Source organism: Girardinichthys multiradiatus, chromosome 5, assembly GCF_021462225.1.
Source record: "Girardinichthys multiradiatus isolate DD_20200921_A chromosome 5, DD_fGirMul_XY1, whole genome shotgun sequence".
NCBI lineage: Eukaryota > Metazoa > Chordata > Actinopteri > Cyprinodontiformes > Goodeidae > Girardinichthys > Girardinichthys multiradiatus.
In genome coordinates, this window is record NC_061798.1 from 38,829,183 (window position 1) to 38,845,999 (window position 16,817).

The 16,817-nt window shown below is 41.7% G+C and overlaps 1 protein-coding gene across 8 annotated transcripts in view; it reads left to right on the forward strand.

The window, feature by feature from the left end:
- Positions 1 to 453: 453 nt before the first annotated feature.
- The window catches only part of LOC124868826 (calmodulin-regulated spectrin-associated protein 3-like), a 31,508-nt gene continuing 15,144 nt past the window's right edge, over positions 454 to 16,817 (forward strand). For 2 of the 8 annotated variants that reach the window (XM_047366431.1, XM_047366435.1), the window contains exons 1-11: positions 454 to 771; positions 6,137 to 6,414; positions 6,958 to 7,098; positions 8,315 to 8,386; positions 8,462 to 8,548; positions 8,830 to 8,865; positions 10,558 to 10,605; positions 11,733 to 11,871; positions 13,032 to 13,171; positions 14,019 to 14,112; positions 14,204 to 14,255. In XM_047366431.1, coding sequence (XP_047222387.1) covers positions 603 to 771; positions 6,137 to 6,414; positions 6,958 to 7,098; positions 8,315 to 8,386; positions 8,462 to 8,548; positions 8,830 to 8,865; positions 10,558 to 10,605; positions 11,733 to 11,871; positions 13,032 to 13,171; positions 14,019 to 14,112; positions 14,204 to 14,255 — 1,256 coding nt within the window. In that variant the 5' untranslated portion in view covers positions 454 to 602. The remainder of the gene's footprint in view (positions 772 to 6,136; positions 6,415 to 6,957; positions 7,099 to 8,314; positions 8,387 to 8,461; positions 8,549 to 8,829; positions 8,866 to 10,557; positions 10,606 to 11,732; positions 11,872 to 13,031; positions 13,172 to 14,018; positions 14,113 to 14,203; positions 14,256 to 16,817) is intronic. The other 6 variants (XM_047366432.1, XM_047366433.1, XM_047366434.1 and 3 more) reach the window with 6 other exon arrangements.

Genomic DNA, 16,817 nt, shown 5'->3' on the forward strand with positions numbered 1-16,817 from the left:
ACGACATCTTAAACGGTCTTATGTGGTAAAATGTGAAATAGATCAAGAGGTATAGATTTTTTTCAACTCATAGATACAGTATCTGCTGTTTACAGCAAGTTGATATAAAGATCTCAGCTGATTAATAGTTTAGAAATCGTTTTAGGATGGTTGTGCCCCCTTGTGGAGAGATTGGGATATTGCTACGGGAATCTCCCTAAGCCCAACTCATAATCACCGTCATGGAGGGCGTTTATTGTTTTTGAGGAATTATTCTTTGGAAGAAATGTTGCCGCTTTGAGCTCTGTAGTTGGTAGAGAATCAAAAATAAAGTATCAGATTTTGAGTTTGTGCTTTCTGTCTGAGATGTAACGTTTAGGGGGCGTGAAGGCTCATTGATGGGTCAAGTGAATCAGTGTCTTTGCCACATAGGCACCACATAGTGATTATTGATGGATTTCAACTGCCAGTAACATATATTAGCATATTGCTTTAAAATCTTTGAATTTCTTAAGTTTCATTCCTATGAGCCAGTGTTTGCATCACAGGGTCCTCCTCCTCCTCCTCCTCTTTCTCATCCTCATCATCCTGCCGCTCCTTCCTCCGAGCGGCACATCGCAGCCATGGTGGACTCTCCCAGCGCCATGAAGAAAACCTTCACGGTGCCGGAGATCAAGCCGCTGGACAAGTACGACATTAGCCGGGCCAGGATCTGCGCCAGCGTCCGGTGGCTGCTGTCCAAATCGTACGGCTCTGCAGGTACCAGCTCCACATCACCGAGGCGCCTCTTGGGTGGGGCGCTTAATAATTGATCCCGCTATAAAGGGTGCTCTGTGTTGTGCTCCTCTTGTTATTGGAACCTAGAGCATCCTTCTGCTCTGCATCCTCCTTCATAAAAACCCTTCTCGACGCTCTCACGGCCTACCGGCGTCTCTCGGGGTGTACAGCTCAGTATTATTTGTTGCTGAATTGATGCAGGGCTCCCAGCTAATTGTTTGACGTAAAAATCAGGCTTATCAGGCGGACTTTCCTTAGGGGACTATGATGCATGCAAGAGCTAAAGGGGCTGCAATAGCTGCAATGCAACAATACCCATTGTCAGAGTGGGGCATCGGGCCTGTGATGGTTTTTCCCAGCCTGGACAGAAGATGCGTTATTTCTTTGTATCTCTGTCAGGAATAGAGTTTCCACCGATGTATAGTCGATGCTACACGTGCGTGGGTTGCTGTAAATGGGTCAGAGCTTCATCATATTTGTGTCAGTGTTACGCGCGCACGCGGGGCTGCAGGAGCGCGTGCTTGGGGTAGTGAAGGTGACACTGTGCGACAATTAAGTCTTTTTTTTTTTTTTTATCTCCAGAGATACCTGCTGCAAAATACATAACCTGCATGAATACTTGGAACATTTATGGAATTACAGGTGCAAAATTCAGCACCATGCATTAATTTCTTCTGCAAAATGTGGCGCAGAGATTAAAGCTCAGTCTGCTGCAGGCCTCTTCTGCTCAAGAAAATGAACAACATGCTTTAGAGGCATTTTTGATGCTTGGATGACATTTTCCTTCGAGTTGATTTGAAGTGGTAACAATTAGTTACTTTTTTCATTTTAGGCAAAGTTAGGATTTGTCTATCCATTCATCCCACCTGAAGTATCATCTAAACTCTCATCGTAATTTTCGCCTTTTAATAATGTCTTTCAACAGTTCTCTCTCATGATGGAAGGATTTTAATTGCGCATTTAAATTAATTTCTAAAACGCACCATGTCATGCACACATTTGAATTTATTGTTGGTTTTCTCTAATCCACAAAAGGTCATATGCATTTATACCTCCACTAATAATAGTCCCTCAGCAAGATGGAAAGAAAACAGAGAATTGTGTTATTTTATGTTATTTTATTCTGGCTTTTTGACTTTGTTATGAGAAATTGAAGAGTTTATTTTAATTGGTTGGTTTACTGGGACAAAACAAGCTTTTCAGCATAGTTCACAAGTTTTAAAAAGGTCAGAGCCATTTCAGGACTGTTATGTTAGGCTGCTTTATCCATTCTAAAACCAGTGTTGATGTGTGTCTGGGATAATGGTTCTGTTGGAACAACCAATTGTGTCCGAGTTTTATTCATGTTACCTTTTAAGTGAAGTTGAAGAATTTGGAGGAAGTCCTCCTTTATCATTGCAGATCCTCAGCATGATGCTATCACCACCATGCTTGACAGTAAGGCTTGTAAGTGACCAAATAGCTTGACCTTTATCTTCTCTGACCATTAAACCCTTTTCATTTGGATAGTCCAGATGGGCAGCTGCAAAATTCTGTTCTGAAGGTGCTGAATGCTAGACGAGGGCCTTTTTCCTGGTCAGCACCCTCTCTATCCAATGGCTTTACTGTGAAGATTGACCCTGCTGTTCCAGCAGCATCCCGTTTGCCACAGCCCTGGGTTGTTCTTGGACATAATTACTCAATTTTCTTTCATCTAGGGGTGACAGATGGGAAAAGAGGGTTTCAACCAGGGCACAGTTGGGCGTCCCAGTAGGACAATGATCTCAAACAAACATCCAAACTGGTGTTTGGATGGATACGGCTTAAATCTGAAGTTTGACCTACAGTAACTAAGTGTATTCCATGTGGTTCTTTATCTGATCTTGTTGACTTTGTCTGCTTGTGAATTAAAGGTGTGCTTCATTCATTATCAGCTGCTTGTGTCAAGGTTAAGACCCTGCTGACTAACATGATGATGTCACACTGCATCCTACACTCCGGTCAGGAAAAACGGGTCTGGCTACATTTCATTTGTGGTGGCTTTTTATGGACATCTCTTGTTCAGTCTGGTTAGTGGGAGAGGAGCAGCTGAATTTTTGTTGTTGTTGTCAGTCAGCTGGAAAATGGCCACCGGGTGCCTCATTGAATTTTAATGGAGGGAATAAAAGAAAGAAAGAAAACGAAGCACCAGATTAGCTAATAAATAATATTGTTTCACCAAGCAAATTTCAAACATTGCCAGAAAAAGGTTGACTTCTACTGTATTAGCTCAAGCTTTTATTTTTTAAAGAAATTCTTTTTGACTTTGTCAAAAAATCACAAAAAATGGTAAATTTTAATCTTATCAGTATTTAGTTTTTTCCATTGAACTGATTAAGAATTGCATTCAATGAAGCAAAAGTCCACAAATACATATAACACAACATTAAATGACACAGCTCTTCCATTAGGTGAAATTACAGTTCTGGTCAGAAGTTGACCTTTAACTCATCATCTGCAGCAATGTTACACCCTGTAATTGTCAAGGATGGAATGATTCCACAACTTCAGAGATTGTTTAAAAAAACAAGTTTAAATTTAAGGTGACTTCTCTTTAATCAACACAAAGGTCAAAATTATACTCATCAGCTCAAATATGCTAATATTTTGGTAAATGTGCCACATTCTTGGTGATATTGAGTGCATGTAAACTTCTGACCAGAACTGTGAAAAGAGGATCTACAGATGATCTAATATACATTTATTGCAGCATTTGCAGAAGTAATCTGAGATTCTGTGTTTCCTAGATGTTCTATGTAGATATCCACCAAAACGTTCACAAAACTATTTCATTTCAGAGTTGTTCACCATCATTATTGCCATTGTCATTATCAACATGTCCAAAAAAGCTTAATGTTGGCAACAATTAAATAGAGCATCCGAAGCCTTCAACGGTGGCTCTAAACATTAGAAGGCTGACTTTTCCAAAACATCAAATCTGCGAAATAAATCCCCACTGACAATGAAGCATCTTTGTTGTCCTACACTTGTGTTTGTGTGATGTTATAAAATGTAACTTCTTTTTTCCCCTAATACAGTTAGTGTCTATATGGCTCCTGCTCCTGCGTTACATTAACGCTCAGCTTGGACTCCTGCTTTACTTGCACAATAATCATCTGCACTATTGTACCGCTCTGGCATCTTATACTGCTCTACATTTACTCACTCACTTAAAACTGTGCACATATATTTATATTATATTGTAGATATGTTTATAGTGTTTAATTTGTATTGTATTGCACCGACTATGCCAAAACAAATTCCTTGTATGTCCAAAAACGTACTTGGCAATAAAGCTTTTCTTATTCTGATTCTGATTCTGATTCTCTGCAGTCCTGTCTCATTACCTCAGCCCTGATTGGGACAAATGGCTCTGCGGTTTCCTTAGTAACCAAAGGCCCTTTTCCCCTCACAGTAGCAGAGAGAGTAAGACAAAGTTCACCCCTCAGAACAGTGTGTCACTCAGCTGTAAGGTCCTGCTGATATAGGGACACAGTTAGATTTTCTCCTCTTGTCTCCTCTCGGTGGATCACTGAAACAGGCCAGAGGAGGAGAGGAAGGAACGTCTTACATAGGGACGCCTCACAACAGCGGCATGCAAACAGGGAAAGGAGATTAAGTCAGTTCCTGCCCTCATTAGATGTCCTGTTAGACATATGTAGACATAAAACAGCAGCTGCCATTAAATAAATGGAAGTGCTGCATACTCTGAGATCTTTTTTCCAAACAAGTGCCTTGTAGTTTTAAAGATTATCCAGCGGAGGAATATGGGTCAGCTGTAGAAGCGTGCATGAAATGACCCGCTCATACTTGGTCTAAACTCTCTCCCTCTTTCTATCTTATCTGAGTAACCCAGTTGAGCTGTTCATGCAGATGATGACATTATTCTCTCCTGCAGTCACTACACTGTCACCTAATTCCTACTGTTGGAAAAATGCCTCCAGGTTTTTCCAGAAAGTAGTTATTTTCTTCTGCAACATCTAACGCAGCACTGCTGCAGTTTCGGTGCAGGGACCTGTAACAGCGTTTTGTGTGATGGGCAGTTTCTTTACAAAGCAGTTCTCCGCAGCAGAGTACCACCAGGTATTTCCTTATCAGAGAACAATGCAGAGTTGACTTTTTTAAGTCTCATATCATCAGAAAGGTCAAATATTTATTCTATCTGCACCAAACTACTAGGTGTAAAATAATAGATTGGTACTTTTAGTCTGTTATTACTATAACTATGATTATAGTGCACTCTTTCAAATTGCCCCATCTGCATGCTATGTTTTATTTTTCACTCTAAAAGACACAAAGCGTGTCTATCTCTCTAGTAGCCATGATGTCAGGATCACATGTCGTCATTACTCAGCTCATTCAGCATTATTTATTAATTAGCACTGCCCACAAGAATACAACAGAAGGTGCTGAGGTCATTTTATGTATTTTGACCATTTGTGATGGAAATATTACCAAAAGGAGACCAAATCATAATATATAATCTGACATATATCTTAATGCAACAACAAAACATCTCTTTTGTATAAACGTATATTTAGAATGATTTTTTATTGGTTAATGTGCCCATAATAATTCCTTCCTTATTATTAAGTCAATGATGATATTCATATATTATTATTTATTTGTATCTCTGTAGGAACCAGCAAATGAAAGACTTTCCCTTCATAAAGAAACATATTTTTTAAGTTATTGGGTGCTAAACAACCACAATATACACCATATAACCAGAATAGAAAAAAAGGATATTGAGGCAGTGATGTTTTCCTTTTAAAGAGATGAAGAGGAAAAAAAATCATGGAATCAGTTAATGTCAAAGAAGAAATGATGGATCACAGTTTAATTAGCATTTCAAAAACAAATACCTGCACAAGTCTAATTCAGCAAATGAGTGTGCAGATAGAATCATGCTTTCACACCTTAAATAATCATTGCACCTGGCTGATTGGCAGGAATTATGGCCCCAACAAGAGCTGTCAGGTAAAGCAATAGAAAGGATTATACAACTCCTTTCAGAAGTTAGATTAAACAGGATGGTAAAGATGTTTGTTTCTTCCCAGTCAGCTGGGGTCTAACATTTGGAGAAAGTACAAATGAATTTAACGTTTGTAAAAAAAAAAAAATAAACATACAGATAGACAACATGAACCAATCAATTGGCCAATTAATCAATCGGCCTAATTGGTTATCTGCTGGTGAAACTTTTATATACAGTAGAAACCAAAACAACTCTGTGAACCTCATTAACAAGATGCATTGTCTGATCATCATCTGATTAAGGGCTTTAAAATCTCACTGAAAGCTTCATCTATTTAATAGCTATCAACAGACTGTCTGACTTGGGGCTTTTTTTACTTTTCAGAAAACGTCCCAGTGGAGCTCCGAGAGCCACTTTACAAGGACCAGTATGAACAAGAGCATCTCAAGCCATCCGTCACCAAGCTGCTGCTCTCCCCAGAGATCTACTGTCGAACTCAGGCCCTGCTGGCTCAGGGACATGGGGGCTCTAGGCAGGCGTCGCAGGGGTCCCTGACTGATAACTTGGCCCTGCTGCAGTTCCTCATTAAGAAAGGGTTCTCCCCAAAGGTCCAGGAAGCAGACGTCACAGAGGAGGACCTCAGCAAGAGCCCCATCAACGCGGTGTGTCTGTGTGTGGGAATTTGTAAATGTTTGGTTTTAATTCTGGAGAAAATATGAAGTAAAATCCAGCAAACAGGAAAATTAAAAACCTACAAGACAAGACAAGAGAAACAGGAAATATACTTTAATCGAGACATCGATGAAGATGCATCGAGACAGAGACTTGCCGCAAGTCTCTGTCTCGATGCAATCTGCTGGGTTTCCTTAGATAGAAAAACTTTTTATCCAATTTGAATAAATAACTGAATCTGACTGCACTGTTCAATGATTAGGATTAATTGGAATGTATGAACCTGACTGTTGTGAAGTGCCTTGAGATGACGTGTTGTGAATTGGCGCTATATAAATAAACTGAATTGAAATTGAATTTAATTTTTGGGTGTAAATTTCTAGCTCAGGGTCCATATAAGCGTTTACTGCAATAATCTGGACTGTATTAAAGTCAAAGTGTATAGTTGCTACTGCTAAATAGTCAGTTTGGTGCTTGTGTTAAATCCATATTCCCTACTGATCAATTGTCCCTCTTGTGTCTGATTGGTGCAGAAAGCGCATCTGGCCCTCATCGACTCGCTGATGTCACTGTCTGCCAGAGAGATGATTGGCCAGGTCAAAATGGCGGCAGAAGCAGAACAGATTGGTATTGGGGCACCATGGGAGAATGCGCTGCTCTTCTGGGTCAACAGGGTGAGGTCCCAAAGTTTTTGAGGCTTAAACCTCATAGTTTGTTTTCACACAATGTTTGTGATGATAATCTCATCGCAACTTTAAGAGGATTTGTTTTAGTACGTAATTGGGCAGTAGTTTTATTAGAAGAAATAAGGAAGGTCTTACATCTCCGTAAAAAAAAAAAGAAAATGAATTCATTTCCTAAAAAAACACAAAATAGAGTATTTTCTGTTAGGTTTCATCAGACCTAATTTAAAAAATGAAAGTTTTCACACAGGTAAATGTTCATGGTACTTCCAGAATAATAACTGATTAAGTAATACTGCGAAATACAGCTTTCTGTCTTCCAATAAGTCTAAAATGTTTCAGCCCTTAACGCCTTAAACACACAATCTTGCAAAACTTTAAACTGTGTATCTTTTTTTTCTTGTATTTGTATCTTGAAATATTTTTAAATGGTCCTAAGCAATAGTTCCGTAGGCTTTCCTAAAGGTTTCTTTAGAACCTGGCTTCCTTTTCACACATTTTGTGTCCAGTCCTTGTATTTGACCATTTCAGCATTAAACAATTAGGAAAGTGGAGCTGAGAAGCACTGTCTTCAGGAAACGAAGAATAAATCCCACTAAAACCTGACACAGAATCAGAATCAGAAATGAAAGCTCTTTGGACAGAGCCAGAGTCAGCCCAAGGTTCAAAGAGGCCCAAAGCAGAGTTTCCCTTTAGGGAAGTCTTTTATTCAGTTTTTTTTCTTTTTGTTTACTAATGTTTCTTGATTTTTTTGTTTTTTTTTGTATTGTTAAAATCGATAATAAATAGCCACGTGTCCACATATGTTTTCACAGTGTGTAATTCTTTTTCCTCTGGCCTGATAATGCCTTAGGGTCCTCCAGAATGAGCTGAAGAGTTTTGCTTTATAAAGGGTGGTCTGGGTTTCTCTCCTGGACCGGTCAGCTCTGCGACCCAGTCTTGGATAAGCGGGAGGTCATTCAGTTCAAGTAACTTCAGTTTAGTACAGTTCAGTTTGATTTAGTGCACCTCAGTTTATTTCCATGTTTCCAACAAATCTCAAGGCATTTATAAGACGAGCAGGTCTGAGTCATTTCCAGTTACATTCTGATCAATCCAGTTCAGTCATTGTCAGATTCAGATCCAGTTTCAGTCCTATTTGTAGCAACAAACAATGAAACAGCTTCTATCTGAAAAGGTCCAGCTGATTGCCTCATTGAATTTGCAGCAATCCCTCATCCTGAGCAAGCACGTGGCCACAGTGGAGAGGAATGCCAACAAAGCGATGGATGGATGGATGGTATTTAAGCAATGTCCTGCAGGTTATTTCTTTAATAACTGTGTGTTTTATTTCTCACGTGTCTTGTACTTTCAGCTGAACCAGAAGTTAAGAGAAAGCACAGAGGAAGAAGAGCTTCCTAAGTCACAAACATGCTCAGATTTGCAGCCTGTTCAAGAAACGGTAAAAAAAGAAAATAAAATAAAATAAAAGAAAAAGAAAATCTAAAAACCATGCTCACAGATCAGTCATATAATACCTTTGTGTTGTCTCTTCTGCTAACCTCAACCATCACAAAAGATTGCCATAACCGCATTGTGTTGCCTAAAAGCTAACATTAACCGTAAAATCCTTAACACAAGCTTCTTTGTGATTTCTAAATGCTGACATTCTGACACTGGCTTCGATCTGCTTCTGTCTTTTCTTCCCCTGGTTTGCCTCTGTCTTTATTTGCTCCCTGGCAGTGTCAGTCCAACCGCTGGTACTGGAAACTAGTCCCTGTGAGTGTACTCCTCTCTTGTCCTTTTCTTGTCTCTATCTGTCTGTCTGATGTGGCTGACCTTATTGTGCCTGTTGGAAATGCCGCACATATTTCTTATGTGTCCTCCTGTGAAATAGGGTTTGAAGGATCACTACTGCTAAAACATCCTCTAAGGATATAAAGTGAGCGTTTGTCTGTGTTACATGATCTGTAGCTGCGTTTTGTTACAAACTGATGCTTGTAAATGTGTTTCTGACATTTACATTCAATCATTGGATTAAATGAGTCAAGGGAAAGAAGTTGGGTGTTGGAAAGGAGCAGAGGGAGGTAAAACATAGTGTATTTCAGAAGTAGTCATACTCCCTGGACTCTTCCACAGTTTGCCACATTACAACCACAAATGTCAGTGTATTTTATATGGATTTTATGTGATAGACCAACCCAAATAGTGCATCTTTGTATATTGGAAGAAAAATGGTTTTCAATAGGGGCTGCAAGGTGGTGCAGTTGGTAGCACTGTTGCATTGCAGCAAGAAGGTCCTGGGTTTGAATCCTGGGCTGGGGTCTTTCTGCTTGGAGTTTGCATGTTCTCCTCGTGCATGCGTGGGTTCTCTCCAGGTACTCCAGCTTCCTCCCACAGTCCCAAAACATGACTGTTAGGTATATTGGTACCACTAAATTGCCCTTAGGTGTTTGCGTGTATGGTTGTTAGTCCTGTGCTTCTCTGTTATCAGCTGGCGAACTGTCCAGAGTGTACCTTACCTTTTGTCCCATGACCGCTGGAGATAGACATCAGCTCCCCTAGGACCCTGTATGGAAAAGTATGTATAGATGATGGATTTCAACATTTTTACAAATAAAAAATCTATAACCCAAATAACAACTTTGTAGAACAACCTTTTGCTGCAACCACAGATGCAATTATTTTTGCCGTATGTCTCTACTAGCTTTGTACATCTAGAGACTGAAATTTTGGCACATTCGTGAAGATCTGTTTTCAAGTTTTGCCACAGATTCTCAATTGAATTTAGGTCTGCATACATTTTGATCACAGCCTTTCTGGTGTAGGTCTGGCTGTGTGTTCAGGGTCGTCGTTCTGCTGGAACGTGAGCCTCCGCTCCAGTCTCAGGTCTTTTGCAGCCTCTAATGGGTTGTCTTTCAGGATTGTCTTGTATTTAGTTCCATCCAGTCTTAGTTTTCCTTCCCACAGTGTTTTGTATTTAGGCTAGAAAATTAAACTTTAGTGTCATCTGACCAGAGCACCTTCTTCCACATTCTTGACAAATGTTCTCTAACAAACCTCTGAGGCCTTCACAGAACTGCTGTATTAAAGGCAGTTGGCTAAAGTGGGTTTTATTTGGGGGAATCGGAGTAAAGTGGACCATATGGATACATGTCACGCTTTTCAGATTTTTATTCGTAAAAAAGGTTAAAAACCATGAATCATTTTGCTTCAACTTCACAATTATGCTCTACTTTGAATTGGTCTCTACCACATAAAATATGTTGTTTGTGATTATGATGTGACAAAACATGTAAAAGCTCAAAAGGTATGAGTAATTTTGCACGGGACAGTATTTCCCTCTCCTCTCTCTCCTCCTCTATCTTCAGAGCAGAGCCATGTGACGTTGTGGTGTGGTGGTGTCCATGATGACCGTCCCCCTTGTCATTTATGACTATTTCCCTCTCTCTGCCATCCCTCCCCATCCAGCATGCTATCGCTTTTTGTTTGAAGGAGTCGGGGAATAAACCTCCTGTGGTAACGTATTACACCTCGCTCTGCTCTCACTCCCATCCGACTGTCTGACTGACCAATCGATCGCCACACCACTCACCTTCGACCCGACTGACTGATTTCACACTAACCGCTGCACCAGCCCTGAAGCTCGATGGTTCAGCTTTAACTCATCAGCTCTCAGCACAGTTTACTCAAACTGATGTTTTTGTGTTGGAAAGTCATGTTAAAGGAGGCAGAGTGTTGATGTTTGAACATCTTCAACCTCCTCCAACAAGGCTGTGCAGCAGAAGTACAGTTGATGCACCCAGAGTCATGTAGCACCTTTTTTGTTTGTCTCACCTGGATGATAACCGGGGGACACCATCCAAGCAGTAGCATTCACACATTTTTACATTTAATTTGAAAGACTTTAAACTATTAGAAGTGTCAATTCTGTTTCTGTTGCATGGACATTGGATGACACATTCTTGTTTTCACTCATATTTTTCTAACCAAGGCCTTTTTCATGACCTTTTTCTTTTCACGATTAAGCTTTGCTCGGCACCATCTGGTCGATGAATGTGTATGTGTGTGCAAGTATTTATTAAATGCAGCTTGTGCTTTGTGTCCGTTTGCCTGGCTTCACAGTTTGAGTCCATGCTTTTGATTCTCATGTGATGGAAAGCCTGCGCTGGCTGGTTCTTGTTTACAGGATTCCTACACATAATTCCTGCCAAAGAGCCCATTTCAAAAATCTAAACACAAATGTTCCTAAATACAAACTTCAAGGCTTATATACATCAAGATTTAATCAGGGAGTCTGCAAGAACTGATGGATGGATGGATGGATGGATGGATGGATGGATGGATGGATGGATGGATGGATGGATGGATGGATGGGTTCTTTTTCCATATTTATCCAAACCTGGAAAAAACTTTAACCAAATTCCAAACTTTCCCAGACTGCACCGGAACCCTGTACTGTATTTCATTTGCTTCTTTTCAGTCTAGTTTAAATTTGTAACTTTTATTTGTGCACAACACAGCTGTTTCCTGTCATATCTGAGCTCATCTATCTTCGTGCTTTCTTTTTTCTGAGTTTGGTGAACTCTTTCTTTTTCCCCGCCTGTCTAAAGATCTTTTTCCTGTCCTGTCTTGTTCTTCTCTAGATTCGCTATAGAAAGGACAAAGTACAGTCCAAGCTGACTCCTACTTTTCCTTTGGTTTCTGCGGTCAAAGATCTGTCTAATGGCTGCGCTATAGCTGCTGTTCTGCACTACTACTGCCCCAGCCTTCTACCTCTAGAGGGTACTAACAAAAACACACACTGATGCTGCATGTAAAAATTCATGCAATGGTTTAAAACGTGCTAACATTTAGCTCATGCACTATTTAAATAATTGGCTGAAATCTTACCGCTTATTTCACAGTATTTGGTGCCCTTGTTAAAGACGTGTATAAATCCATACATCATGTTTTCTTGCAGTAACATTATCTCACATTGAATGTAATATGGAAAAAATCTAACTGCATTTATGCATTCCAACAAAATCTGTGGTGCCTCGTTCAATTTAGTTTTTCAATTCAGTTTTATTTGTATAGCACCAATTCACAACACGTCATCTCAAGGCACTTTACAACGTCAATTCAGTCGAATCATACAGATTTCAAGTCGGGTTCATACATTCCAATTAATCCTAACTATCAAACAGTGAAGTCAGATTCAGTTATTTATTCAAATTGGTTAAAAAGTTTTCTATTTAAGGAAACCCAGCAGATTGCATCGAGTCAGTGACTTGTAGCATTCACTCCTCCTGGATGAGCTTGTAGCGACGATGGAGCATTTAACGCAGCTAAAGTTTTTTTTCGATTTATACTTTGCTTTTTTAATTCAATTTAGTTGTATATGAATTGTATTTATAAAATCAGGACTTTTTGTCTTTGAATGTCTGTTTCTTTTGGCCACACTTCAAAACGGTAAAGACAAGGAAACATGCCGTTCATCTAAAACAGTTGTATTTATGTAAGTAAAGAAATTACATATTGGCCACGTCTGCAGTCAGAGCAATAATGAAAAGGTAAAAAAAAAAACAACCAGAAATTGAACAGATATAATTGGATAAAAACTTTATATAATAAAAAGTTTATCATTCAAACAACTGCAGGTCTCCCTAGTTGAGAACTCTTCTCTTTGGGCTCCAAGTCTCCAAAATGACCATGACCATTCTTCTAAAGTTTTTTGAGTAAGATTGTGCTACTGCAATATAGCAATTAGTTTACCTCAAGGCTTTTGATACATGTTTACTAGGCTTGCCTGAAAACAAAGGAACTTAAATAAACAGGTGTGTTGAACTAGATCTGTATAATAATGTTTGCTAACTATGTTAGGTAAACTTCATGGTTATTCTGGGTCACAGGCAGGCAGGCATACATGTACATTAATGTGGCCCTGTGTGTTCTGGTTCCAGATGTTTGTCTGAAGGACACCATGTCTGTGGCTGACAGCGTCTACAATCTGCAGATGATCAAGGAGTTTTGTGAGAGCAACTTACAGAGCTGCTGCCCCCTTGCTGTTGAGGATCTGCTTTACGCTCCTCCAGCTCTGCATGTAGGCATGAAGATCTTTGACAGTAATGATTATCCTAAACATCAGATATACAGTACTCTGCAAAGGTCTTGTGTCATCTTGATTATTTATTATTTTGCATCTAAGCTGTCAGACTTTCCTTTAATAATTTGAAGAGGTCTTGCTAGACATATTTTGTTGGCTTTCTAATGGTCATGAAAGGTTTTCTTTTGTTTCCACTTTGTGGATTTTGGCTGCTTTTCCACTCATTCCTAGTACCTACTGAGTGAGATTGCTCACTTGTGTAGCACTAAAAAGTTGATTTCTGAAAAGCTACTGGACCTAACTTTTATATACTGTTCATCAGCTGTAGATCATTTTCAGGAGTAAAACCTCTTCTTCAGTCCTTTACTTTTCAGTTTCCCTGTTTTTGTTTAAGCACCTTGCTCTCCTGCTCTGGTAAATGGACCAGAAATTATTGGAAAATCAGCTAAAGTCTATAGCAAAACTTTATAAAACCTTCAGAGAGCCTGATGAGCTGTTCATCGAGAACAATTAAAGGATTAGAACCAGGTCTGGTGCCTCAGAATGAATGTACATTTTAAATAAATCCATGCTAAAGGTATATGTTTGTACGTACAAACAGACTCTTAGAGAAGTATAGTCTGGTGAAATGTGGTCGACTTGGTGCATCACAAATGCCGTGATGGAGGATAATTTAGCAACCTCTAGTTGGCCATCAGCATCAGCTCTTAGTGCAGAGATTAGTGAAAACGCAGCTTTTCAGTTTGAAAGTTGAGCTCTTTGGATGATGTTAATCAGCATTATTTCTTATTTAGACTGAAAGTATGTCTTTCTAAGCAGAATGTAATATATTCTTTTCCTGTAGCTGAATATAATGAGCTTCATAGCAGAGCTGCTGGAGTGGTTTGAGGTTAAGAAGCCTGATTTTGTCAAGCCCATCCAACCCATTGACCTCACAGGTTAGTGCCTTCACTGAGCTTTCATTGTTGCCTATATAATGGCTATGTGTATGTTTTACTAACGCAAACCCTGTGTTTGTGTATCTTTTAGATGTGTCAGGATTACTCAGCTGCACAAGTCCTGTCAGTGGGAACAGCAACAGGTACCAGCCTATCCTGTTTAACACATTTCATTGTCTTACATCAAGTCCTGATTTAACTATATTTAATTTAGTAAAACCAGAAATAAACAAATAAATAAATATTTTAAATACAGATGAGGACAAATTTGTTGTTATTCCTTCAGCTAATTGAAACATGATTAATTTCTCCTGAAAAAGGAAACAAATAAAAAGCAGCTGTCTAATATTTGATAGAGCAAACAATATAGTGAGAAAAAAATATTTGTTTATTTTACAAATATATTCTAAACTATTATAAGCATATTTATTGGTACCCTTAAGGAGACTACCAGTTCATTCATTATAGACATGTTTAAACTAAGAGTACCACCTTAATTAGCTTCACAGGTCATCTTCCATTCAGTCTGTCTGTCGACGGTGGCTCAATGATAAGAGTAGTCATTTTGCAATCCGAAGGTTGTGGATTTGATTCCAGCTTCCTCCTGCTACATGTCGATGTGCCCCTGGGCAAACCCCTTAACCTGAAATTGCCTGTGAATGAATGTGAGTGCGTCTGGGTGAATGTGGCTCTAGTGTAAAGTGCTTTGAGTGGAAAGGTGCTATATCGTTCGTTCGTTCGTCGTCTTCCGCTTATCCAGGACCGGGTCGCGGGGGCAGCAGACTCAGCAGAGACGCCCAGACGTCCCTCTCTCCAGACACCTGCTCCAGCTCCTCCAGGGGGAGCCCAAGGCGTTCCCAGGCCAGCCGAGAGACATAGTCCCTCCAGCGTGTCCTGGGCCGTCCCCTGGGCCTCCTCCCGGTGGGACGTGCCTGGAACACCTCCCGAGGAAGGCGTCCAGGAGGCATCCGGTATAGATGCCCGAGCCACCTCAACTGGCTCCTCTCAATGTGGAGGAGCAGCGGCTCTACTCCAAGCTCCTCCCGGATGGCCGAGCTCCTCACCCTATCTCTAAGGGAGTGCCCGGCCACCCTACGGAGGAAGCTCATTTCAGCCGCTTGTATCCGTGATCTCGTTCTTTCGGTCATGACCCAAAGTTCATGGCCATAGGTGAGGGTAGGAACGTAGACCGACCGGTAAATTGAGAGCTTTGCTTTTCGGCTCAGCTCTCTCTTCACCACAATGGACAGGCACAGCGCCCCCATTACTGTGGCAGCTGCACCAATCCGTCTGTCGATCTCCCGCTCCATTCTTCCCTCACTCGTGAACAAGACCCCGAGATACTTAAACTCCTCCACTTGAGGCAGGAACTCCCCTCCAACCTGAAGAGGACAAGCCACCCTTTTCCGGTCGAGTACCATGGCCTCGGACTTGGAGGAGCTGATCCTCATCCCAGCCGCTTCACACTCGGCTGCGAACCGCCACAGCGCATGCTGTAGGTCTTGGCTAGAGGGGGCCAGCAGGACCACGTCATCTGCAAAAAGAAGAGACGAAATCCACTGGTCCCCAAACCAGACCCCCTCCGGCCCTTGGCTGCGTCTAGAAATCCTGTCCATAAAAGTTATGAACAGGACCGGCGACAAAGGGCAGCCCTGCCGGAGTCCAACATGCACTGGGAACAGGTCAGACTTAGTGCCGGCAATGCGGACCAAACTCCTGCTCCGCTCGTACAGGGACCGGATGGCCCCTAATAAAGGGCCCCCGATTCCATACTCCTGGAGCATCCCCCACAGGGCATCACGAGGGACACAGTCAAATGCCTTCTCCAGGTCCACAAAACACATGTGAACCGGTTGGGCAAACTCCCATGAACCCTCGAGCACCCTGTAGAGGGTATAGAGCTGGTCCAGTGTTCCACGGCTGGGACGAAAACCACACTGTTCCTCCTGAAGCCGAGGTTCGACTATCGGTCGGACTCTCCTCTCCAATACCCTGGCGTAGGCCTTATCAGGGAGGCTGAGGAGTGTGATCCCCCTGTAGTTGGAACACACCCTCCGGTCCCCCTTCTTATAAAGGGGGACCACCACCCCAGTCTGCCAGTCCAGAGGCACTGTCCCCGACCGCCACGCAATGTTGAAGAGGCGTGTCAACCATGACAGCCCTACAACATCCAGACACTTGAGGTACTCAGGGCGGATCTCATCCACCCCCGAAGCCTTGCCACCGCGGAGCTTTTTAACCACCTCGGTGACTTCAGCCTGGGTGATGAAAGAGTCCAACCCCGAGTCCCCAGCCTCTGTTTCCACCACGGAATGCGTGATGGCAGGATTGAGGAGATCCTCGAAGTACTCCTTCCACCGCCCGATAATGTCCTCAGTCGAGGTCAGCAGTCTCCCGCCCCCACTATAAACAGTGTTGGCAAAGCACTGCTTCCCCGTCCTGAGGCGCCGGACGGTTTGCCAGAATCGCTTCGAGGCCAACTGGTAGTCCTTCTCCATGGCCTCACCGAACTCTTCCCAGGCCCGAGTTTTTGCCTCTGCCACAGCCCGGGCCGCAGCACGCTTGGCCTCACGGTACCCGTCAGCCGCCTCAGGAGTCCCACAAGCCAACCACAGCCGATAGGACTCCTTCTTCAGCTTAACAGCATCCCTTACTGCCGGTGTCCACCACCGGGTTCTGGGATTGCCGCCACGACAGGCACCGCA